The sequence below is a fragment of the Cornus florida genome, unplaced genomic scaffold (assembly GCF_030987335.1).
Source record: "Cornus florida cultivar Cherokee Brave unplaced genomic scaffold, ASM3098733v1 CherokeeBrave_3.0.0_Hap2_Chr07, whole genome shotgun sequence".
NCBI lineage: Eukaryota > Viridiplantae > Streptophyta > Magnoliopsida > Cornales > Cornaceae > Cornus > Cornus florida.
In genome coordinates, this window is record NW_026775577.1 from 12,584,194 (window position 1) to 12,609,461 (window position 25,268).

Sequence of the window (25,268 nt, forward strand, 5' to 3'; positions counted from 1 at the left end):
AACTCCTACTCTTCTATTTTCGGGTTAAATATTTTATTTAGTTAGTATATTTTTAGGTGTTTGGCAAATGTTTAGGTTGGGGTTGAGATCGAGTCCATCAAGTGGGGAGTGTAAAATAATTTATCAAAATTTGATGGATAAGTTATTTTTATTAGATTTTAATAATATTTTTTTTCGTAAATATTTTACGACAACCAAACACTAGAAAATAAAAAAATATTTTACATCATAATAAACGATCCCTAATGTCCTTGTGTTTGTAAATTCTGATTAAAACATTTGTAGTTCTTTACCAGTATTATTAACTGAAGTTCTGGGAAAATACAGCTAGAAAATCTACTTGAACTTTAGATAGTTGCTGCATAAAATTTTGGGAAGAAGAAAGTCACTTAAATGGAAGATGATTTTCCTTGTTGAAAAGGATCAAATAATAATAATAATAATTGTACTGATAAATTTAAATTGGGTATTAGGGAGAAATTATTTTATGGTCTCAATCATACCAATCACTAGCTGACACGCAAGCGAATGACCAGAACCATATAATAATTGTTATGACATAGAAAGAGTTATTTTCGCTTTGTGCAGGTAGGGTGAAAAAAAAATAAAATAAAAATAAAATAAAATAAAAAGAAGAAAAACTAAACTATTGGTAATCATTAGACCAAAAATTATTAAAAATAAAATGCAACCATTGGACTAAAAATGAAAAATAAAATAAAATAAAGAATCGAATTAGCTTTGACATCTCTCTCTCTCAGAAACATAAATTTCATGCCAAATAATTGGTCAGTCAATATTTTATTAATGTAACAAATTGGTCACCGGTGAGTAGCTAAACATTAACCTTTTATAAATTAAACCCCATTTACAAATGCAAATAAGAAATTGTAGAACTATATGATCAATATTTGTGGCAGTGGTCTGATAAATCAATGCTACAGCTCCTTGAGCGTCCCATGTACTTGATTACATGTGTCACGGTTCGTCCACATCAACTAAAGATTCTCTGCGTCAAGCCGCCACTTCTCAAACTACCTTTTAACCGTCAAGAAAACTAAACTAGACGGTCAAGATATGTCGAGTCTAGATAAGAGTGTCGCACAAACCGTCAGAACTTCCTTACAAATGCCAGGTAATGGTCTTGCTTAAAAAGGGTATTTAGGTACAATGGTATAATAAAAGCTTCCAGCTCTGGCGGGTAATGTAGTAACGAACATTTGAACTCTGCAACAAACTTCATCTTCCAAGTTGTTAAAACCTCAACAGAGCAAACAGAAACCTCTCTCTCTCTCTCTCTCTCTCTCTCTCTCTCTCTCTACACACACTCTCTCTACTTGTATAGATATATATGTAGATTTCTCTCTCTATACTTCTGTGTGTGGAGGGTTTCTTTCAAGAAGTGAAGTCTTGCAGGATTACAAGCTTCAACCATGTCAATCTCAATCTTTGAAGCCTGCAAGAAGAGGAAAAGAAAGCCAAAGCTCTTCGGACTCCAGACGTTTGGGAACCCGGGTTACCCGATCACACACTCGGGTCCATTTCGCGACAGCGTTCAGTACTTTCTTCAAGAATGTGCCGAGCTCGAGGACTACAATGTCGAAGGTATGCCCATTTGGTGCACAATGCTTGTCCATGAGAACAGAGGCTTCGTTTTTCCTCTGTACGCCATTGAAGAGAGTGTCAAGAACTCAATGCGACCCTTCTGTGATCACTGCCGATGCGCTGGTGAGTCCCGAATTCGATTACCATTCACTGTTTCTTTCGATTTCTCAATCTGGGTGGTTAAAGATTTGATTTGGGAATTCCAATTTTGGATTTAATTTTGGATTATATGGTTTATTGGGTATGAAATTCGATTCCCACCAACTGTTTGTTTTGGTTTCTCAATCTGGGTAGTTACAGATTTGATTTGGGAATTCCGATTTTGGATTTATTTATGGTTAAATGGGTATGAAATTTGGTGGTTGCAGGTTGGAGTCATCATTTTGTGTCGAAACGAAAGTACCATTTGATAATTCCAGTGGATGATGAGTGGAGGAATCCACTCAATGAAGGTGTTTTCGATCTCGAAACCCACCTCTTGCATGGGTTGATTCACAGCAATGGGTTTGGTCATCTGATCTGTATCAATGGAATCGAAGGCGGGTCTAAGTACCTCTGCGGAAGAGAAATCATGGATCTCTGGGATCGAATCTGCACAAATCTTCATGCCCGGTAGCGAAAATTTGTTAAATTAATAGACTTTCATCAGATTTATGGATAACTAATGGTCCAAATTTCTTGGGTTTTTTTGGTCCGTTACAGGAAAATTTCATTGGAGGATGTGGCCAAGAAGCAAATGATGGATCTTCGGCTGCTCTATGGGGTCACTTATGGTAATTCGTGGTTCGGTAGATGGGGCTACAAGTTCTGCCATGGAAGCTATGGAGTGAATAAGCACAATTATGAAAGCGCAATCGATGTTCTGAGTTCGTTGGAACTCGATAAGATCATCAAAGATTTTGCTCATACAAAGCAATGCAGAGATGTCAAGCAGATCATTGGTTGCTACAGAGATTTGAGCAAAACCCAATTGATCACAATCAGAGATATTCTCAGATTCATTCTTAGTCACAAGTCTCGAGTTCTGCTGCAGAGAAAGCCAGTGGTCACGGCCACTGTCTTGTTGTCTCCTCCAAAGCCTTCGACGAGAACTTCCCAGCAAACCAAGGCTGTGGCAAAGCAAAGAGCTGTGAAGTGCCAAAGATTTTCCACCGTAGCAGCCAATTTGGACAGTCGTTGGTCTATGAGGAGACTCGAATATACTGCAAATGTGATCGTCGATGCATTGAAGGAAAAGAGAGAACAAAGTGGTTCTAGCCATTGTGGAATGACCAGGCAGGAAGCACGAGATGCAGCTCGCCTGCACATTGGTGACACCGGTTTGATTGACTACGTGCTGAAATCCATGAAGAATGTGATTGTAGGAGGTTACATTGTTCGTCGTGTGGTGAACTTATCTACCCGGCTTCTGGAGTTCTCAATTCAGGAGGTAGGGAAGGGTGTTGAGGTCAATGAGCCGGAACCAAAAATTGTTTCACAGCCCCTTCCCATCTCAGCTATAACGCCCGGGATTGATGCTTACAGTGATGTGGCCTATTTGTACACTACTGTGCTATTGGGGTACCCTGAATCCCAAGTGTTTGAATTGGCTTCTCAAACAATTCTGAACAGCAAGCATTTTGTGAAGGAGTGGCCTTTTAAGGATCTAGATGATGACTTGTTGAGATTCATTTGCCGCGTAATGCCAAGTTTGAGCATTTTGGAAAATGAGGCGACAAGTAAATTTCCACCCGGTGAGTATATTGTGGTTCCACTGCATGCTACAATTGGGGATTTGAAGGAAGCGGTGCAGAGTGCAATGAGGGACACCTACTGTGTCATGGAGAAGTTAGTGGTGACGGATATTGAAGGAATGGAGGGATTTGAGGACAGAGAAGTGCTGTTTGGTGCGGTTGAGTCAGGTTCAGAGCTGTTGCTGAGAGGAAGGGGGTTGGATTTGTGCGACGAGTTTAAGTTTGAAGGTGGGCCTGACAACTGGACAGTCATATGCAAGTGTGGTGCGCGCGATGATGATGGGGAGAGGATGGTGTCGTGTGACATATGTGAGATGTGGCAGCACACTCGCTGCAGTGGCATTGGAGATGATGAATCTGTGCCGCCACTGTTTGTGTGTGATGGATGCTGTGCGTCGTTAATGCCCCCCAGTACACAGCCTTTCTTAGAGTTACAGTACTTGGAGGATTCAATGTTTCTTCCAGAATATGAGCCCGGGATGGAATTCCTGTACTAAGGGAGGATTCTGGCAACTACTGTATTAAGTGAGGTTTTTGTAGCTCATTTTGGTTTTTTCTTCTTGTTGTAATAGATTCTAGTGATAAACAAATGTAAGTAACATGTATGATTCTGTCAAATCTTAGTTACAGTTTCTTTAAAGAGTTCTTTCTAACTCATGCATAATGAGTATGCAAAATGATTGCAGAATGTCGAATCTTATGGGATATATTTGACATTGTGTAAAAATGGAAGCCATTATATAAATATAATGTAGCCTGCCGTACCCTAATGTGTCGCGGTCCAGCTAATTGCAGATGAGCTTTTCTGAACAGTATAACAACTCTGTCAATATCTATACTCATGTGACAGTTTGAATAGGGCTTTGTGGTTCTTCTGTTCTTTTTAATTTTTTCTTTTTCTTTTAGGAAAAATCCTTGATTTCATCTTCTACTTTATTGTCATAGACACCGATCAATAAAAACCGTGAGTGTGAATAGTAAGAGGAACTGAAAAAATTTCAGTACGCCATGAGCCTTTGCCTAGGGGAATCAGTATTCGTCAATAGGAAAAGATTTTGGTTTGGGATTAAGTATTCGGAATCGAGAGGATGTTGTAATTTTGATTTTGTTCTCAGCTCAGAGTTTGGTCCTTTAGCTGAGACACTAAAATCTATTAGGCAGTTTATTTTACAGTTCAGGAATTCATGGTAAGGGTAGACCTTACTCTATTGGGGAAATGCCACTAATATATGCTTGAAATAATAGGGTAAGCTTTTTGTCTCAAAATAAATATATCCTAAATGCAATGTAAAAGGAGAAAAACTACTCAAGTGCAATCAAATAAATTAAAAAAAAAAAAAAAGGAAAATCCCAAAGCACAGCCATGAGAAAAAACATCACCAAAGTCAAGTCATATTTCAAGGTCCACCAAAAGTTTGGTTTGAGCTGCTTACAGACAATGTTCCATTTCCAAATAGAATGCCTTTTCTCACTGCACCTGCTCAAAGTCTAAAATGTTCTACCGGATTGATAGAACTTATAAGTATGAAAGGAAAATTAACTTCGTCTTTTTTTCCTAACGCAGCAGAAGCCTTGTGGTCCAAAGGTATCAATCTTGTTCTCAGCTCCACTCTGTCCTCAAGCAAGTCTCTTTCCGGTCCACGAAATTGTGGTAGGGTTAGACCTACCGAAGTCCTACAATAATGTATATGCTTGACATACATTATAGTGCCTGCTTAAAATAAAATCCAAACCAAACCACAAGAAAAGGGGATGTATGTGCTTGATATTGCCTGGTTAAAATGACTCGTGAAATATTTTATATCAACATGAACATCATTATATACAAAAAGGGATAGCTCAGTACACAAGACTCTTGCCATTGCAGGGTCTAGATAGCTTCAGATGTACGCAGTTCTAAATAGTATAAAGATAGGGAATCCCAAATATAATGTCAAAAAGAGGAAAAAATAACATACAATAAGCCGAGTCATACATAGAAACACACTAAAGCCTGAGGCTGATGCTGAATGTGTGAGAGGCTTGCACACTCAAGCCTTCAGGTAAGAGGAGACCTATGAGGCACTTCTTTCCTCTCACGCCTTCTCTTGCTTGTCGTCGCTTGACTGCTGCCTTCGCCTGGAGGTGGACTTTCGACAGTAAGAAAAGGAGGTTCGGATTCATTTTCTTTTCTTGAAAAAGCCTCAACCTGCAAATTTTGATTTTAATTTCAAACAAAGTAAATAGATGTTTGAACAAAGGAAACAACCATCGCCTCCTTACCTTGCAGGCGATTGAACAGTAGCGGTTGGCAATTGGATTTATTAATCTCCTGTGGCACACTTCACAGGCTGCATTCACATATACTTGTGAACCAGTGTATGAGGGTTCATAGCTATGACCAAATGCTTGTGGTATTTGTATGTCTGCAACAACAAAGAATAGCAAATGTAGTGTCCATGTGTATAGTGAACATACAGTATAAATAAAGTGTAATATAACCGTTCGGAAAAAATAAAAATAAAATGTAATATTTTCTTCACTAAAAATGGCTAACTCAGTGCACAAGAATTTCACCATTGAAAAGTTTGGGGTGGGTTAGATTTATGCAATCTTACCTTTACACGCGGAGAGGCTGTTTCCCGTTTAGAACCCGTGACTTCCAAGTCACAATGAAGCAACTTTATTGTTACGGGAAAACCGATACGCATTATATTTTCTTCATTAGTTGGAAAAAGTTATAGTACAAGATGATCTATTACACCATCTTTTACAACTTTTTCTTAATTGAAAATTAACAAGAAAAATATAAAGAAAGAATAGAGGGGTTGAGGATAGTACAAGTGAGGAAAGAAAAGAGGAGAGAAAGAGGGAGAAGGCCAAATAGAGAGGCAGAGAAAATGAGAGAGATACAGAACGAGATAAATTCTATGTATGTTGAGGGAGAAGGGGTAGAGTTTTGGCTTTTGGAGTTGGGACCCATTCCCTACTAACTTTATATTGTTTTGGCTATTGGAATTTGACATGCCAGTGCATCCTGAGAACCATAAATGAGAAATGCAAGCTAATTTTATATATTTTTTGATTATTTTAGTCTCGGAGGATAAGTGTTCAATATGTCAAAGTATATTGCTCAAATATCTCATGTTGTGACTGAACCGATTTAAAAAGTATTTATTGTTTTCAAACTATTTGTTTTGAAGTTAAAACCATGGACAACATTAAGAGGCCTAAAAAACAATAAATTCTCTGTTTTAAATCATTCCTGTCAGAAGATGTGACACGTAAGCAACATGCGCTAGCATATTGAGGATAAGAGATGTGAGCAATATGCGTCGGCAAATATAAAGTTAGCATGTATTTCCCAAATCCCAATTATGATTTTTGGTTGTCAGAAAGAGAGATTTTTGGGTGTCATATTGAGGATTATAATTTTGTTGATTATTTTAGTCTTAGAGGATAAGTGTTTAATATACCAGAGTATAATACTCACGTGTCTCATACCGAACCGATTTAAAATAGAGTATTTATTGTTTTCAAAATATTTGTTTTGAAGTTAAAACCATGGGAAAACAATAAATACTCAATTTTAAATAGGTCATGTGACAGGATAAGGTACGTAAGAAATATGTGTTAGCATATTGAGGATGAGACATGTGAGCAATATGCATCGGCATATATAAAGTTAGCATGTATTTCTCATTTATGATTTTTGAGTGTCATAAAAAGAGATTATAACAATGGTTAAAATTTTAATTTTAAATCATTTTTTTATGACGTGCCACATGAGCAACATGCAGCGGCATTGTACAACATGCGAGAGACATGTAATGACATTGTTAAATATGTGTCTAACAGGTTCCAGACTAATAGAAAATGCTACGAATTAGCTTGAATTTTGTCTGATAGATGTTTTCCAAGTAGAAACCATGGGCAACATTACTGTAGAAATCCATACTAACTTTTTAGCATTTTTTATTAGTCTTAATCGTGATGCACACATATTTGATAATGCTATTGCATTGACATGATTCTTGTTATATAAAAGTTGTTTAAATTTAAACTTCGATCCTTCTCGTCTTCTTTCTTTATTCTTAATTACTTTAATCTTATGTGAACATGTTTGACATGCCAGCGCATAATGCTTGTTGTATTATGTCGCTCATGTCACAAATGTAAAATTGATTTAAGACTCAAAATTTAACCTTCTCATAATCTTTCTTCGTGATGTCCAAAAATTCATAAATGAGAATACATGCTAATTTATACTTTTCTTATTTTAGTCTTAGAGGGGACGTGTTCAATATGTCAACGTATATTATTCACATGTCTAATCCTGTGATGAAATTTATTTAAAACAAAGTATTTATTGTTTTAAAAGTATTCTTCTTAACGTTGCCCATGCTTTTTATTTAATGAAGAATACTAGGCAAACTTTGTAGCAATTTTTATTAGGGGGACGCGTATTTGACAATTAATGCCATTGTATGTCACCCACGTGGCACTTGTTTTAAGTTGTTTAAATTTAAATTTCGATCCATCTCATTATCTTTCTTTAGTTTCATCATAATTTTTTGAAAACCATATACAACATTAAGAGGAATACTTCAAAAAATAATAAATACTCCGTTTAAAATCAGTTGTCACAAGATGTGACACGCAATCAATATGACCTAGCATATTGAGGATGAGACATGTGAGCAATATGTGTTGGCAAATATAAAGTTAGCATGTATCTCCCAATTATAATTTTTGGGTGTCATAAAGAGAGATTTTTAGGTGTTGTATTGAAGATTATTATTTTAGTCTTTGAGGATAAGTGTTCAATACGCCAGAGTATATTGTTCACATGTCTCATTTCATGACTGAACTGATTTAAAACAGAGTATTTATTGGAGAAAATCTATAATACCTCAGGATACCGTACCCCTGAGCCTCTCAGCCGTTGGATCATCCATCAAGTGAGTCTCACCACCACATCCAACTATTAGGAATCTCGGGAGAACGGTACCCCAGGGGTATTGTAGACTTTCACCGGGGTACCGTATCCTCAGGGCTTCTCAATTTTTTTATGACACGTGCCACATGAGCAAAATGCAACGGCATTGTACAACATATGTGTCTAACAAGATTCAGACGAATAAAAAATGCTACAAAGTTAGATTGGACTTTGTTCGATAGACGGTGCTGATGTAAAAACCATGGGCAAAATTACCGTAGAAATCCATAATAACTTTATAGCACTTTTTATTAGTCGTGATCATGATGGACGCATATTTAATATGCTATTGCATGTCATTAACGTCGTTTTTGTTATATATAATTTGTTTAAATTTAAATTTTGATCCTTCTCGTCTTCTCTCTTTATTCTTAATTACTTTAATCTTATGTGAACATGTTTGACATGGTAGTGCATACAATGCTTGTTGTATAATGTCGTTGCTCACACCACACATGTTATATAAAAACAAATTTAAAACAAAAAAATTAATCATCTCATAATCTCTCTTTATGACACCAAAGAATTCATAAATGAGAAATATATGCTAACTTTATATTTTTCTTAGTTTAGTCTTAGAGGGGATGTGTTCAATATGTCTCATCTTGTGATGGAATTTATTTAAAATAGAATATTTATTGTTTTAAAAGTATTCTTCTTAATGTTACCCATGGTTTTTACAAACAAACTAGGCTAACTTAGTAGCAATTTTTATTAGGGGGACACGTATTTGAAGATGCCATTGCATGTCACCCATGTTACACTTTTTTTAAAAAAAGTTTTTTAAATTTAAATTTCGATCATCCCGTCATCTTTTTTTAGTTTCATCATAATTTTTTGAAAACCATGGACAACATTAAGAGGAATACTTAAAAAAAACAATATATAGTCTGTTTCCAATCGGTTGTCACAAGATGAGACATGCGAGCAATATGCGTTGGCAAATATAAATTTAGCATGCATTTCTCATTTATGATTTTTGAGTGTCATAAAGAGAGAATTTTGGGTGTCATATTGAGGATTATAATTTTCTTGATTATTTTACTCTTAAAACATAAGTGTTTAATATGCTAGAGTATATTGCTCACGTGTCTCATTTTGTGACTGAACCGATTTAAAACAAAGTATTTATTGCTTTCAATATATTTGTTTTGAAGTTAAAACCATGGAAAAACAATAATACTATGTTATTTGTCACATGATAGAACACGTGAGCAATATGCACTAGCATATTGAGGATGAGACAATATGCGCTCGCAAATATAAAGTTAGTATGTATTTCTCATTTATGATTTTTGGGTGTCATAAAGAGAGATTACAACGGTGTTTAAAATTTTAATTTTAAATTAATTTTTTTGTGACGTGCCACATGACCAACATGAAGCGGCATTGTACACCATGTGTGTTTAATAGGTTTAATCAGACTAACAAAAAAATTGCTACAAAGTTAGCTTGGATTTTGTCTGATAGATGGTTTGAGGTAAAAATCACGGACAATATTACCGTAAATTTCTAACTTCGTAGCATTTTTTATTAGTCTTAATCGTGATGGACATATATTTGATAATACTATTGCATCTCATTAAAAAAGTTGGTTAAATTTAAACTTTGATCCTTTTCATCTTCTTTCTTTATTCTTAATTCCTTTAATTAGTTGATTTAAAATTATAATTTTTTATTTAGAGAAAAAAAAATTAAATATTTGTCACTTTCAAAATTTATTTATTATTATATTGTATTATATTAGGAAAAAAATTATTATATTATATTATCATATATACGACCATTCACCTGTTTACTAATCCTCCTCCAATAAATACCCCTTTTCCCTTCAAATCGCTAAATATACTAATATATTATCATGTACCTAGTTTATTATTAGTATATTATCGATTATTATTCCCGCGGTCCCATATTAGTTATTTGCGTAAAAAACGTTCACTCACAATTTTTGTAAGTAAAAATAATATGAAATAAAAGTAATATATAAATATAAAAAATTAATATGACTAAAAATAATTTCAAATAATTCAAAAATAAAAAATGATAGGATAAATAAAGTGGACAACTACTATTATGACGGCGGTAGTATAAATAAATATACGTGTATATGTATTCTTTTCGCAAACCTCTCCCATAAACAAAGGGTTTATGAGAAGAACCCCATTTTCATCTCCTATTCCTAGAAAAAACAACTATGGTTTCTTGATCACTGGTGGTTGAAATCTATTCGATCAAACACAAATTGCTACTCCTCTCTCAAATCCTCTCCGTTGGAACTGTGGTTGGTGCAAACTTTACTCTCAAATCTTCAGATTCTCCTCTTATTCAACACCAGGCCATTCAGGTAAGATTTTTGGCAATAAATGTTTTCCCCGAACAAATTTTGCTTTGCTTCTATTTATTGAAGGATTACTATGTTATTGCTACAAAATATAATTGTTACGTCAAGTGATATAATTATTGGGAATGCTTCTATTTGTAGAATTGACATTGCATGCTAACAGTTTGATGATTTGCTTCAATGGGATTTTACTCTGTATCTGAAATTTTTTGAGATTTTTTATATGTTTGGAAATGATTTAATGAAGAAAACTGAATAAAGTAGATATGGTAACTTGACCTTATAGCCCAGTGGTGTTCTGTTCACTTTGTAAGCTACTTTGGGAGGTTCATGTCTTGCCTAGGTGATTTCTTACATAAAGACAAGTAGTGACATGGCAAGAAATGATTCCATATGTCTCCTACATTGTAATGTTATCTCAACAGCGGGATTATAACTTTTCACAACAACAGGGAAGATCATGATAATAATGACAGTAAGAATTTGAACCAACCCAACCAAAGCATGCCTTATGGCCTTATTTTTAGTTTTTGGTAATCATATGCCATCATACCTACCACCAAAAAATAGTTCTTTCCTTTTCATCTTTCTCTTGTCCTTGAAGCACTCTCAAATTAAGATTGATTTACTCTTTCTGATTGGTCATGTTATTTGTCTTCATTGCATATAGCCGAGTATCCTTGCTAGTTTTTCTTTGTTTTTTCACAGTTGTGCTCCACCAACTAATCACGAAATGCTCATAGATAGGGATGACAATTTTGCCTGCCGACGGGTAGAGGAACCCTTTTTGTTCTGTCGGGGTGGGTATGGAAAAAAATATAAAAATAGAACCTACCACAGGTATGGGGCGCAGTTGGGATTTGATAAAATCCTGTATCCACACCATTTATATGCTGCTATTACACATTTACCCCTGCCCTTACACACACACACACACACATATGTATAAATCTTAACCTAACCTAACCTAAATTCCCTCACCTACCCAAATCGGCGCATCTGAGAACTGAGATCTCCATTAGCCCTCTCTCACAAACCCTAAAAAAGTTAACCCTTACCAATTTAGTCTTCACCATGTCTAGGTCACCAAGACATCAATGTTTGTTGCCGGTTATTTCAATTGAGTTCAATCAATCGATTCTAAGTTTTCAATTGAAGGAAGACTCTTGAGCTCGCCATTGAAGTGAGTGGTGAAGAACACAAGGAGGTCTCATCGTAGTGGAAAAATGGGGCGGTACATCGTCGACAATTCTCAAGGACTGCTACAATCACTTCCTCTTCTTTGATTTATATCCAAATTTCCCATCGCTCCATACAACTGCATTACTTTGACTCAGGACTAGTTCAATGGCTCCATGCCGTTCATCATCAAAATCGATGCATGAATCAGATGTAATTGGGACCTTCACATCAGGACGGTATCTTTTCTATATTAACTTGTTGGCCTATCTTCTGACTTTCGGTAGCCCATACACCGGGATAGTTGTCGGTGAGTCCTGAATGGTAGAAACTATATTTTTAATTCTTGCATTCATATATTTATCTAATCTGCGGATCTTTGCTTAGCCAAGCATGTGGCATTAGTTATAGCATATACAAAACTATGTCTTTTTCTCATATTTTCCCCTTTTTATGTCTCTCTTGTGCATGTGTGTGTGGGTTAGGACTTAGAAGGTACAGTCTGCAAGTATTGTCTTCAGCTCATTGATCTGATTTGCGCTAATTTTGGGTATTGATTTAAGATTTGTGTAGTTGTCTAGCAATTGTTTGTTGGATTTGATGGCTGATTGCAACTGGATTTAGCGTTGATTTGTGTAGAACAACTTGTTATTTTTATGTGTTTGAACTCGTGGGACTATAGCATTCTTCACTTTCTCTCTCTAAACGGGGTGGGATGGGGTTACTTTCCTCCGAGTGGGGTGGTGATGGGAGTTGAGAAATAATCATCAGGACTTAATAAAATAAATGGAAACTCATTGGTATCTTTTGTCCATTAAGGTCAATCCTTTGTTCTTTTTTAGCCTTAGTTTTGCTCATCTTAATCCTCTTGATTTTAAGACTTATAATAATCCAATTTAGTAATTTGCCTCCTTTATATTCATCAATAATAGAAGTCATGATTAGATCCTTTCATTTCTAAAACATCCTCTCACTAGAGCCTTTCATGATTTATCTTAAGTGTTTGCCTAAACAGCAAGTCTTGGCTATATGGGATCTAAAGGCTTTCTTTATAGTTGGACTGCTCAGTAGAAAGTTTCTATTTTTTTCTTAATAGGAGTAAGATTTTCTATGAGTTTGATAAAGGGAGCATTGGAATAGGAAGAGAATTATAAATATTGAGCTTGCATGGACTTGGTGGCCAACCCTATAGTATTAACAATGAACTTTTTTGATTGTTATATATTTATTCGAAATCATGGTTAGTTGGCTTGCCATTAATCAATATTTGTTGCTTAAATTTGGGGTGCTTGGAGTGGCGAACTTTGTACTAACCTTACCCTTGGCATCATTTGCTTAAATTGGTTATCCTTATAGTCAAGCCCACATTCTCACGTTTGATAGTCGTTATTTTTACCATTTTTAAATTTATGATTATTATCTTTCTAGAGATGTATCCACACCCTATATCTAGACACTTTGAAAACTATGTATGTGTTCTTGTGTGCACAATAGTGGGGCAACTGTACTTGAGTCCATGTAAAGTAGATCAAGACACTTAGCATTTAGACTATTTCCAGTCTTAATGGTTTTGCCAAGATGTTGTTCAAGGCGACCTATCAAAAGATTCTAAACATTGTTTTATGTAAGATCGCGTGGAAGATGAATATAAAATCATTCATCTTGTTATGTCGATTAAGCAAGTCCTCGTTGGTTTGACCCACATGGATTTGTGCACGCCTCCAAATTTCCGTCTGGGGATCGGCTTTGATATCATTTGTCACAACACCTTCCAGTCTGTGCAAATATTGTCCGCTTTGCACATTCTCATCTTGATGCTCACAGTTTTCCTCAAAAGGCATCTACATGGTTAAGGAGTGTCCACACATATTAATGCCATAACTTCTCTCCCCCAGGCGATGTGGGATGTCATAAGTTCTCAAACATATAAACTAAGATTGAAAATGTTTGATTGAATCAATAGTTTTTTTTTGATAAGTTGATTGAATCAATAGTTAGAAACTTATAAATGATGACATGCACACATCTTAGTCCAAGGGATGTTCCATTTGACAAAAGTGCATGACAACTTTTGCTCGTTAGGTGAGGGTGATGTTGTTATGTCATTTCTTATGAACAAAAGCAGATCTTATCAATTATAGGATAATCAAAGACTACTAAACAAGGTCAAACTTACTTTAAAAATTTTAAAATTAAAATGTTGCTTTTCAATTAAAGAAGTAATACCTGAATTTTAGAACAGTCAATATGCTTCTCCGTGTCGCTAATGCGGACAACGTCCTTGTAGATATATCGACAAATTTTAAGTACCTTGTGTTGGCCATGAGGTCCCGGACAGATACAGTGTTGGCAGGCAGGTAACTCACAGGTGATGCAGTACTTGTTCAACTCATTCTTGCTAGCTTCACGAACTGAACAAGAGCTGAAGAACGTCTGTTGCAGAAATGGCAGAAGCCAATCTGGCTTTTCCTTCTTTTGTTGGACCGCACCTTCATCCTTCAAAATTAATCCTTGTCAATGAATGAATGCAGATGACTAAGATGATTAAAAAGCTACAGAGCATAAACCAAACTGAGAATATGTACAATAGTGCCTTGTAAATGATGTTATTTATTATACCCAGTAAATAGTGTGTAGTAAGTTGTGTTACTGTGTTTCCCATTGCAGTTTTGGTAATTTTAGAAGTGTCAGGAATATGTAAATGTTGAAAGAAACGGAGGAAGTGTCTTACCTTGGTGGGGGAGTTTGATTATGCTTGAAATTTAAATTTTTGGTGCCTTCGGTGGGCTCAATTTAGGTTCCAAAAGCTGTTTTTCTATGTGTTTAAAGTTGGATTACAGTTAAGTTTTTCTTGCATAATACCTAGAGAAAAGAAAAATATAGGAAATGACATTTCTTTTTTTTTTTTTTTTTTGAAGATGCTCATAAGTTGCTTTATTCTTTCTTTGTAGTGGAAAAGAGTGTGGAAGCTAGTGGGTGGCATCAATTAAATGCAAGTAGGTATTGAAAATTTATTTTCAGTGGAAAACTACTTACTACTTCTAAACTGAAAGACATGTTGAATGCTATTATTGAATCAATAATTAAAGATATTAAATATTATCGTTCGTGTGATTGAGAAGAAATACATATCAGTCAAGACGTTCTTCTATTATTGACCCGCTTTGGTAATTGCACTTAATAATTAAAGATATTAAATATTATCGTGCCTTGTAAATGATGTCTTTTCCAGAACTTTGAGCATTTGATGTAGTTATATATAGAAAATATCTAAAGTCAGTGAGATCTTGTGTTTACTGTTCATACATTTGGTTTGTATACTGTGGTTGGTCCAGAATTTGACGTCAATTTCTAGACACATGTAAATATTAACTATCTTACAGGAACTAAGGGTCAGACTTTTAGTCCACTGCAAAGTTGATGAACCCTCTTCCATACCAACTTCAGTTTTCACCACTCTAAATTACAAGAATTTGCGGTATTTTCTTTTACTAGCTTTGGAAACTAGGTTTGATGAATTATTCAATTTATTTAATGGATCGGTTTGTTTAATAGTTCTTTATATTACCTCATCTTTGTTCTTTCTAATACCTTGTGTTTTTTTTTTTTTGGGACCGCCTTTTCACTAATGTCTCATCTTTTGGGGAAAAAAAGGGAAAAGTATGCAGCTAGGGAGCATTATTGCTTGATTCTAATGAGAAACAAATACATAAGTTAATTTGAATTAGTTAATTAATTAATTATATTACTGTTATCATCAGTGCAACTGGGTTCTTAATTAAATATGATTTTTTATATAAAAAATATAATAATTGCTTCTCTAAGTATGTCAAAATATAGATATATAATCTAATGGATGGTTTGGCCCTGTTTCCAATTTAGCCAAGTGCTACTTCTTAGCATGAGAGGTGCACTGGATATGAGAAATAAATCTTGGTCTTCGGATAATAATTGGCTGATAATTGGGCATTGATTTGCATCCAAGATGAAGTGATCTATATACTGGTCCATGGTCTAAAAAATTATAAATCAGAAATTAGCTTTGATATAATTTCATTAAACTCTTTTTAATTAAATTCTAAATGATTTGCAAACTTAATCATAGAAAACCATGATGGCACTAGGTCTAAAAGAATACAAATTTGAAGATGCAACCTTTGTAGATCTATACACACATTCAAAAAGAGAGTCAACAATGTTTTTCATTGACGTCTAAGTTATACACATTAACATAAAAAAGGATATCAACATTTTGGTTTATCTTTTTGAAGATTTTTTTCCTAATCCTTCAAATTAGGATATATAAGCTAAAGTGCAACAATGAAACTGATCATTTCTAAACAGAAAAAGAAATGAAGGAAAATTCCATTTTTGTATTGTAAGTGTTCATCTTCTTCAATCTAGTTTTTGTAATGGAATGAATTACAGTGTTAAACAATTACAAGATATATGGAAAATATCTGATGCAGATTTCAAAAGGCAGCTATGTAATACTTTAAGTTCGCGTACCTGGTGAGTTGATATCGCTGGTTCCATCACTTTTTGCAAGTCAAACTGAATTATGAAGTGTAAGTTTATTATTTCTTGTTTTTATTGTTGAAAAATGGAGGCTGCAAAATTAGTTAAAGTTAAATGCATGTATGACTTTGAAATTGTGGACCACAAAGTTTTTGCATTTGCAAATTTTTTGCCATATGTATTAAATTTTTACTTATTATTATACTTTTCACATCATCATAGTGTAAATGTTGTTGTAGATACTTCTGAAAGTATTTATGGCTATTATGATTTATATAATCATAATAACAATTAAAATTCTAAAACGAATATAATAATAAGTATCAAATTTATAGTACGAATGTCTAAAAATTATTTTTTTCCTCCTTAATTTGGTAGGTTAAAAAATAATCAAAAGTAATAAATTTTTTTTTGATAAGTAAGATTTTAATAAAAACACTCAAAAGGGGAGCGGAACCCAAAGAAACAAAAGGGCCAAAGGGCGCCTTAGACCTTCAGAGAGGCCAAAAAAACAATAAACTCCTCTGTAGATCTATAATCTCTCCTTGAAACTCAACAAAAAAGAATAGAAATAACAGAGAACTTAAGCATAGAAACAGGCTTCTTTTTTTCATCAAAATATCTCCTATTTCTCTCGAGCCAAATACACCACCAAATACAAAGCGGCGTAGCCCTCCAAGCATCACGAATGGAAGCCCCCACAGAGACGCCTCTCCAAGCCTCAATCAACCCTCTAGAGGAACAAGGCATAGCCCAATGGACCCCAAATAAACCAAGCATCAAATCCCAACAATCAATGGCCATGCTGCAATGTAAAAGGAGGTGATCAACTGACTCCTCATTGCACAAGCACATATAACAATGATTGACCACCACCTGATTCCTCCTCCTCAAATTATCGTGGGTTAAAATCTTACCCAGGACGGAGGTCCAAGCAAAAAAGGCGACCTTGCGAGGAGCCTTGGAACGCCAAATAGACTTCCAGGGGAAGGGTTCTCCGTGACTAAACGATAGGCATCTGAAAAGGACCTAACCTCAAAACGGCCTTGCGAGTTAGGAACCCAGAACCAACGATCCGACTCCCCAGAAGAGATCACCTAGCTATACAGAAGCTTCAGAAAGCGAGAAACATCCTCGATCTCCCAATCCTAAAAATGCCTCCTGAATTGAACATCCCAAGTCAATCTCCCGTTATCAAGATGATAACAGTCAATAACCATTGCCTGTCGGTGAGAAGCAATCCTATAGAGCCGTGGGAAAGCGAGAGCAAGAGAGAGTTCCCCACACCAAAGATCCTTCCAAAAATTGATCCTTCTTCCATCTTTAATTCGGAAATGAACATGCTTGCAGAAATCATCCCAACCCCTCCGAATGAAATTCCAAACTTCCACCCCCCTTGGGCCACGCATCGCAAGAGATCACCACCCACCACTACTTTCCCCAAATTTGCTCGCAATAACTCTCCTCCATAGCCAATGCCTCTCAATCCCAAACCGCTAGAGCCATTTACCAAGGAGAGCCTTATTAAATGGCAACAACCTCCTTAATCCTAAGCCTCCATACCGAATTGGATGGCACACTTGATCCCACCGAACGAGGTGAAACAACAGCCTCCTTAATCGTAAGCCTCCATACCGAATTGGACGGCACACTTGATCCCACCGAACCAGGCTCCCCCCTCCCCCCCCCCCCCCCCCCCCCCCGGCGGGGCCCAAAGAAAGTTGCATTGCAATCTTTCAATTCTCTCAGCCACTAAAGAAGGAATCTGAAACAGAGAGATGAAGTAAGTAGGAAGGCTAGAAAGGGTGCTCTTAATCAGGGTAACCCGATCCCCTTTGGATAGGTACTACTTTTTCCAACCCGCCAACCTCCTGTCGAATCTATCCACAACTGGATCCCAGCTCCCTACACATCTCGAAGGGGCTCCCAAAGGCAATCCTAAGTAAGAAATGGGAAAAGAGCCAGTACAACATCCACGGATCTGAGCAAACAACTCAATCTCAGGAACATCCTCAACAGGCACAAGAAGACTCTTGCCAACATTAACCTTAAGGCCAGAAACAACTTGAAACCAAATCAAAACGCATCTCAAATACCTCAACTGGGACGCGTCCGCATCATAAAACACAATAGTGTCATCCGCAAACATCAAATGGGAAACCTCCGATTGACTAGCAACATCCCTGCCCACTCGAAAACCTCTCAAAAAACCCAGCTCCACAGCCCTCTTCAGCAATCTACTAAGAGCCTCCCTCTCAAAAACCAGCTCCACAGCCCTCTTAATTGATAATGTGATTATTTGCATCATTATGGTCATTTGATGCATGGAGGACTACGCCTCTTTGTATTTGGTGGTGCATTTGGCTCGAGAGGAATCAGAGATATTTTGAGGGAAAGGAGTAGCCTATTTCTGTGCTCAAGTTCTCCATTATTTCCACTCTCTTTTGTTGGGTTTTAGGGAGAGATTATCATTCTATTGAGGAGATTGTTATTTTTTTGGCCTCTTTGAAGGCTTGAGGCTTTTTGTGGCCTTTTGTTTCCATGGGATTCGCTCCCCTTTTGAGCGCTTTTTATAAAATCTTACTTATCAAAAAAAAAAAAAGAGTTGACTAGGAAGCATTCACTCATGACAATTTTCTTATGAAGTTAAAATTAAATTTAGCCAATGAAGAGTTTTAACGAAATCCTTGGAGATAGAAAGTAAGGATTTATGAAAAAGTTGTGTAAAAAATTTTCAGGAAAACTAAATTTCCTTTATTTCCTTGTTTTTAGTTTAAAAATGGTGAGAGTGAAAATATAACAATTAAGTTAGATTTATCAATAATTTTGAAGTTGCACATAGATTATCGTTTGCAAATGTGATTCATCATTTGTTTTATATTTGCAACTATTATTATTGTTGTTGATATCATCAGTGTAAATACGTTCATAAATACTTATGAAAGCATTTATCTTCACATGATATATATAACCATAATAGTAATTACTTAACATAATGCTTTGTCCCAATTTAATAGTCCATATTTCCTTTTTTGACTATCTTAAAACACTTGTCCCATTTGAATACGTTCATGAATACTTATGAAAGCATTAAATGCATGGTCCCATCAAAAGTAATTTTGAAAAGAGACTATTAAACTGGAAGATGTATTTAATGTATTGTCTCTTTTCGAAATTACAAAACCGACCAAATAAAATTTTACATTTACTTTATTGATTGGAAAAGGCTTTCAAAACTGAAAGGTTAATTTTAAAATGTTGAAATGTGAAACATCTCAAAAAGGAAAGTGGAAACTTATTTTGGGACATGCCAGAAAATAAATTGTGACATTTATTATGGGTAGAGGTACTGCAAATTTAAAACAATGATAATAATAAATATTACATTTTTAGAATGAATTTATAAAAAGTATTTTCTTACATTTTTGTTTGGTAGGGATAAATACTTTTGTTTTGTAGGTCGATAGGTATAATAAGACCTTGTTTGGGATTGCTTTTTCAATCACTTAAAAGTGCTTTTATTTTAAAAAATTGCATTTACATGTGTCTGTTTGAGGTATACTGTGTTTTGAACTGTTTTTTATTAGATAATTTTTTCCTTTTATATTTTTTATAAATACAATTTCCTTAATAAAGTCATGTTATTATCAAAAATAGTAAGAAGGACATTATTGTAAAATTTGTAATAGATTTTTTTTTTTTTTCATAAATGAATTTGTAATAGAATATCTTTAAACAATATCGTTTCCAAACAAATTAAAAAGTACTTTAATTGTGAAAAGTAATTTATATAATGGATCACCTAACACTTTACATGCTTTTAAATTTTATGACAGCTCTACTATGAAAATGTTTTTTTCATTCCAATTACCAAATAAAAGAGAGAAAATTTATAATGGTATTTCACCTTCTTTTGTGTATAGCTTGGGATGCGTTCCCCTTTTGAACGCTTTCTAATACATTTTACTTATCAAAAAAAAAAAATTTATAATGGTATTTAAAAAATTATTTCATTTCTCCTTTATTTGGTAGGTTTGGTACGTTCTTGTTATAAATATGATATTTGTTATCATTATCTTTTTAAGTTTGCAATTATTGTTATGGTTATATACATGCTTTTGAAAGCTGTTACACTATGCTGACGTCTATTAATATAATTATAGTTATTAATTTAAAACAATCAAAATTCATTTGCATATGAAAACTTGTTTGATCCACAAGTCTCAAAGTCATACATGCATCTAACTTAAACTTTTCTTATTTTCGTTCACCATGATCTGTTTTTAAACCAACAAAGAAAGAGAGAGAGACAAGTTATTTTTTCAAAATTTTCTCTGGCAAGAAACTCAAACACCCGTTTGCCATTGTCGGGACTTGAACCTTCACCTCTCACTTTGAGAAGTAGAGGAGATACCTTTAGGCTACAACCCTGGTGATAATTTTCTAATAAATTTTTAGTTTCTATTCCAACGATTTTCTCCTGAAACCTTCTTATTAGATAGCTAAATTTATTCTGATTTCACAAGTAGATTATCATGAGTGCGTCATCTTCCAAATCAATGCATCAGGTGACAATGGCAATATAAACAATTACATTTATTTATCAGCATATATATTTTGGATTTGTTTGTATTATCATATTATATGCATCATAAGAGCCATATGAAAACATTTACATCATGTGATGTCAATAATCATAATTAAAGCAGCACATTAGTGAAGTTTTTATTAAAGATTTTTTTTTTTTTTTCCTCATTGTTTTTTTTTCCCCATTTTGTGGTAGCTTAAGAGAAGTTATATAGATTGTTCCCATTATTATGATTATTTACATGATTATCATCATTTTTTTAGGGTAAGCGCAACGATACTATGTATTCGCTGAAATTTTTTTACTTTGATAAAAATTTGATAATTCAATTTTAAGGTTTCACTTAAAACTCGTATCAGTGATGCTAGTAGTTTATATCCTGAAAAATCAGGCATCAGATCGAAACGGGCTTGAAGTGGACTGTTTTTCCAAGGATATATATAAAAAAAAGGGTTTTTTCGACTTATAATTACAAGAGTTTCTAGATAAGTAAAAGAGGGTGCAAAAATAGCAGAACTCTTGTATTTCTCTGTGTGCGAGGAACCAGATTGCAAAAAGCTTAAAAGGCTTGTACGGAAAATGAAATGCCGAGGAAATTTCCTCCTGGAGAGTATATTGTGGTTCCACTGCATCCTACAATTAGTGGGTTGAAGGAAGCAGTGCAGAGTGCATCGAGGGACACCTACTGCATCATGGAGCAGTTAGTGGTGGCGGATATTGAAGAAATGGATGGAATGGAGGATGGATTAGTGCTGTTTGGTGCGGTTGAGTCAGGGGGGTGGATTTGTGCGATGAGTTTAAGTTTGAAAGTGAGTTGACAATTGGACAGCAAGTCTGGGGCACACGATGATGACGGGGAGAGGATAGTGTCCTGTGACATATGTGAGACATGGTAGCATGCTCGCTGCAGTGGCATTGGTGATACTGAAACTGCGCTGCCACTTTTTGTTTGTGCTGGATGTTGTGCATCCTTAATGCCCTCAAGAGCACAGCCTTGCTTTAAGTTTAGAGTATTTTGGGGATTCAATGTTTCCTCTAGATGCTGAGCTTGGGATGGAACTCCTGTACCAAGTGAGGTTTCTGGCAACTGCTGGCATTAAGAACTGGTAAGCACAGTGCAGGCTATAACATGTGCTATAAATGTTGATGAACACCGGCTGGTTATATATTTCTGCAGCTCATTTTTTGTTTGTTTGTTTGTTTTGTAGCCGATTTTAGTGCTAAACAAATTTAAGAAACATGTCTTTGATTTGTGCAGTTTCTTTAAAGGTTTATTTCTAAGTTATGACAAATGATTGTGGATTGTTGAATCTTGTCAGATATATTTGACCTTGTCTAAAAATGGAAGCATTTATATAAATATAATGTGGCGTGTCATCCCCATGTAAATTATAAGCCATTTCATTTTCTACTTTATTGTCATAATAGCCGCATCCCAACATTGCCAATTGAACCAAAAAAACAAGAAGAGCCACAAATGCCCCATTCATTTATCACTCAATGCAGAGATTCTTCCAAATTCATTCATTCATTCATATAGATGTAGCAGTCTGAAAATAGGAAAAAAAATGAAAACACATCCATATATGCTTGCATTTTGTGACATGACAGTAACTTCTGCCTGGCTGTGTGATAGATGAGGTTTCAAAGTTATGCATCTTGGTTCAGTTCAAATCTTCGACCAACATGACCTAAACGAAGCTTGGGTTAATTCAAGGCCTCTGAGATTTGTTTTCCATGTCTAGCAAAAATCACCAGGTTGAGAAACCAAATACTTCGTGCTGCCGATGCAGGTTAAAATTCTGTGCAGGCTAAGCCACACAATTCTCCGCTCCTGCTTTCACTTTGTGTGACTTAAAATTTTGCTGCTCTCATGCTCCCATTCCCGCTCAGTGTGACTAGTTATGGTGTGCAGGTTGCTAAATCTGCCAATTTTTAGACATGTTGAAGCTTAAGCTGCCTGACATTGATAATAATATGAAGGAATAATCCATTCTGGCTTCGTGGAATCTTATCTACCTGGTGGGTGGTTTGCAGTAGCTATGGTTATATTTGACATTTGGATTATACTTCTTATTTCTGCTGATCACACCATCAGGAGCTTTTCCCGATCAGTTGTTCGGTTGGTTGGGACTTGGTATGTCAAATGGAAGAGCACATTGATGGTGTTCTCAACATCCTTCTCTGCCTCTCTGTTGAGTTGCTGGATATTCCTGTTCTGCTGAAATTTTCTTTTTCTTCTTTTTTACTTATTATTATTTTTTTCCTGCTTTCTTTTCAGTCCTTTTGTTGAGATCTGTTTGTAGATCCTTTATACAGTTCTCTGGGGGCTATCTCTTTTGTTTTCTGTTTTCGTTCGTTGGTTTAATAATATTTGACTTGAGAAGAAAAAAAAAAAAAAAAAAAAAAAAAAAGGTCTCTGCACTTTTTCAATATAATATGTTGCTATATAAACCACCTTCGTTTAATCAGTTAATCATTGTCATTCTAATTCAGTATGCCTTTGGCTCTCCTTTAATGATGCTATGTTAGCCATTTAAAGCAGCATCAGAACTACCACCATTGTTTCCCTTGCAAGCTCACTCAGACCACTGCCTTTGCCACCACTCAAGTAACATTATTGGCAATACCATGGAATTTTTCAACTAATGTGGGTTGGAAAATTCTCCCTGCCGCTTTGAATCTGTGGAAAAGTTGTGTTGTTAAGAGTAGGAATGGAGAAATGTGGATTTGTGATATGACCTTGATATCCAGTGGTCACCAGACTTCGGTGTGCAAAATGATCTTGCTTAACTATCACATCCCAAATTCACCAATCGTATTTTCATATTCATATATATATATATATATATATAGGATGTGATAGTTAAGATATTCTTTTCACAATGCTTCTCTAACTAAGAAGCATTGACACTTTTATAAAGTGCCGTGTTCATTTTAGATATTGATAATTCATGGACACTTTTGTCGACCCTCAAATACCATGTCAATAATTTAAATTATTTCGGATACTTGGTTCAACGCATCTTGAATACTTGACAATACCTTCTACACTCTTTTGTCTTATGTAAATAAAACATGACAGTTTTCGAAACAACATTATCATTATATATCAAAGTGTCTAACTTGTTTTTATCTTTTTATTTTTTGGGTAAAGTATATTTACACCCCCTGAGATTTGGGGAAAGGACAAGCAGAGGAAAGTTAGTTTGTTTTTGGACAATAACACCCCTTTAAGTTTGAAAAATGAACAAAGAGATCCTGAAGATGGTGAATTAACCTTATTGCCCTTTCAAATAAAATTAACATTTTAATGGACTTAAATACCCTTTGATTAAACCCAAACCTGAACCCGAACTCGCCTGTGTATGTTATACAGTTCACCAGAGGAGAGAGAAGGGAGATCAGATGGATGGTGGTTGTGGCCGCGGTGGTGGGTGTAGAGAGAGGGGGGGAAGAGAGGGGCGGCCATAGTTAAAGAGATGAGGTGAAGAGGAGAGAGAGGAAGAAGATATGAGAGAGATTGTGGTGATGGCTGCGACAGTGGGGGTGGCGGTGATGACTGCGACAGTGGTGTCGAAACCCAGAAGCATCGACGAAACCCTGAAATTGCCGACGAGAACCAAGCTCTGATGACGATGCGGCCACGGACTGAACAGTGTGGCGAAGTTTAAAAACCGAGCAACAAGAGATCGACGAGCAGCAATAATCGGGCGAGGACCAAGCTCCGATGACGACAAGGTTCAGATGAGCACAGTCCGGCGACCGTCACCTGCAAGGCCGAGGAGGCTGAAGTGGCCATCGCTTCTGCCGTCCGTTTTGAGTCCAATTTGAGCCCTTTTCGGCCTGGGGAACATCTCTGTCAATCCCGGTCAAACCCGGCTTGTCCGAGGCCGAGTTCGCCGCCCGAACCAAGGCTGAGCTTCGGCGAGGTCGAGGAGGTAACAGTGGCAGAGCTCCTTTTCGGCGTCTTCTTTAGTGGGTGGTGATTATGGAGGTTGGGGGTTGGTAGAGATTGGGGGCGGTGGTGGCTGGTTGTGGTGTGTGTGTGTGTGTGTGTGTGTATAACTATATATGAAAAGGGTATTTTGGCCATTTAAGTTTTAAATATTTTATAATTAAAATTAATAAAATAGTGAAGGGTAAAGTGGACTTTTCGCTTGATTTAAGGCTCTGTTTGGAGGGCAAATTTCACAAGGGGGTGTGTTTGTCCAAAAACAAGCCAACTTTCCTCTACCTGTCCTTTCCTCAAACCTCATGGAGTGTCAATGTACTTTACCCTATTTTTTATTAGGGATTATTACATATAAATGGGGTTAGAGT

The 25,268-nt window shown here is 35.7% G+C and overlaps 1 protein-coding gene and 1 long non-coding RNA gene across 6 annotated transcripts; both read left to right on the plus strand.

The window, feature by feature from the left end:
- The first annotated feature begins 1,308 nt into the window (after nt 1-1,308).
- On the plus strand, nt 1,309-3,975 carry LOC132267482 (PHD finger protein MALE MEIOCYTE DEATH 1-like). Its single transcript, XM_059768642.1, has 3 exons — nt 1,309-1,728; nt 1,974-2,217; nt 2,308-3,975. Exons 1-3 carry the CDS (start codon nt 1,434-1,436, stop codon nt 3,833-3,835), a joined length of 2,067 nt encoding a protein of 688 aa, XP_059624625.1. The 5' UTR covers nt 1,309-1,433; the 3' UTR covers nt 3,836-3,975.
- Nucleotides 3,976-10,434: 6,459 nt separating this feature from the next.
- LOC132266399 (uncharacterized) lies at nt 10,435-24,216 on the plus strand. 5 transcript variants are annotated; one of them, XR_009468602.1, is made up of 5 exons: nt 10,435-10,663; nt 14,791-14,839; nt 16,309-16,407; nt 22,582-22,738; nt 22,861-24,216. It is a non-coding gene; the product is annotated as an uncharacterized LOC132266399 (long non-coding RNA). The 5 variants fall into 5 exon arrangements; XR_009468604.1 differs by having other exon boundaries at nt 16,309-16,351; XR_009468601.1 differs by having other exon boundaries at nt 14,791-14,835.
- Nucleotides 24,217-25,268: the final 1,052 nt, after the last annotated feature.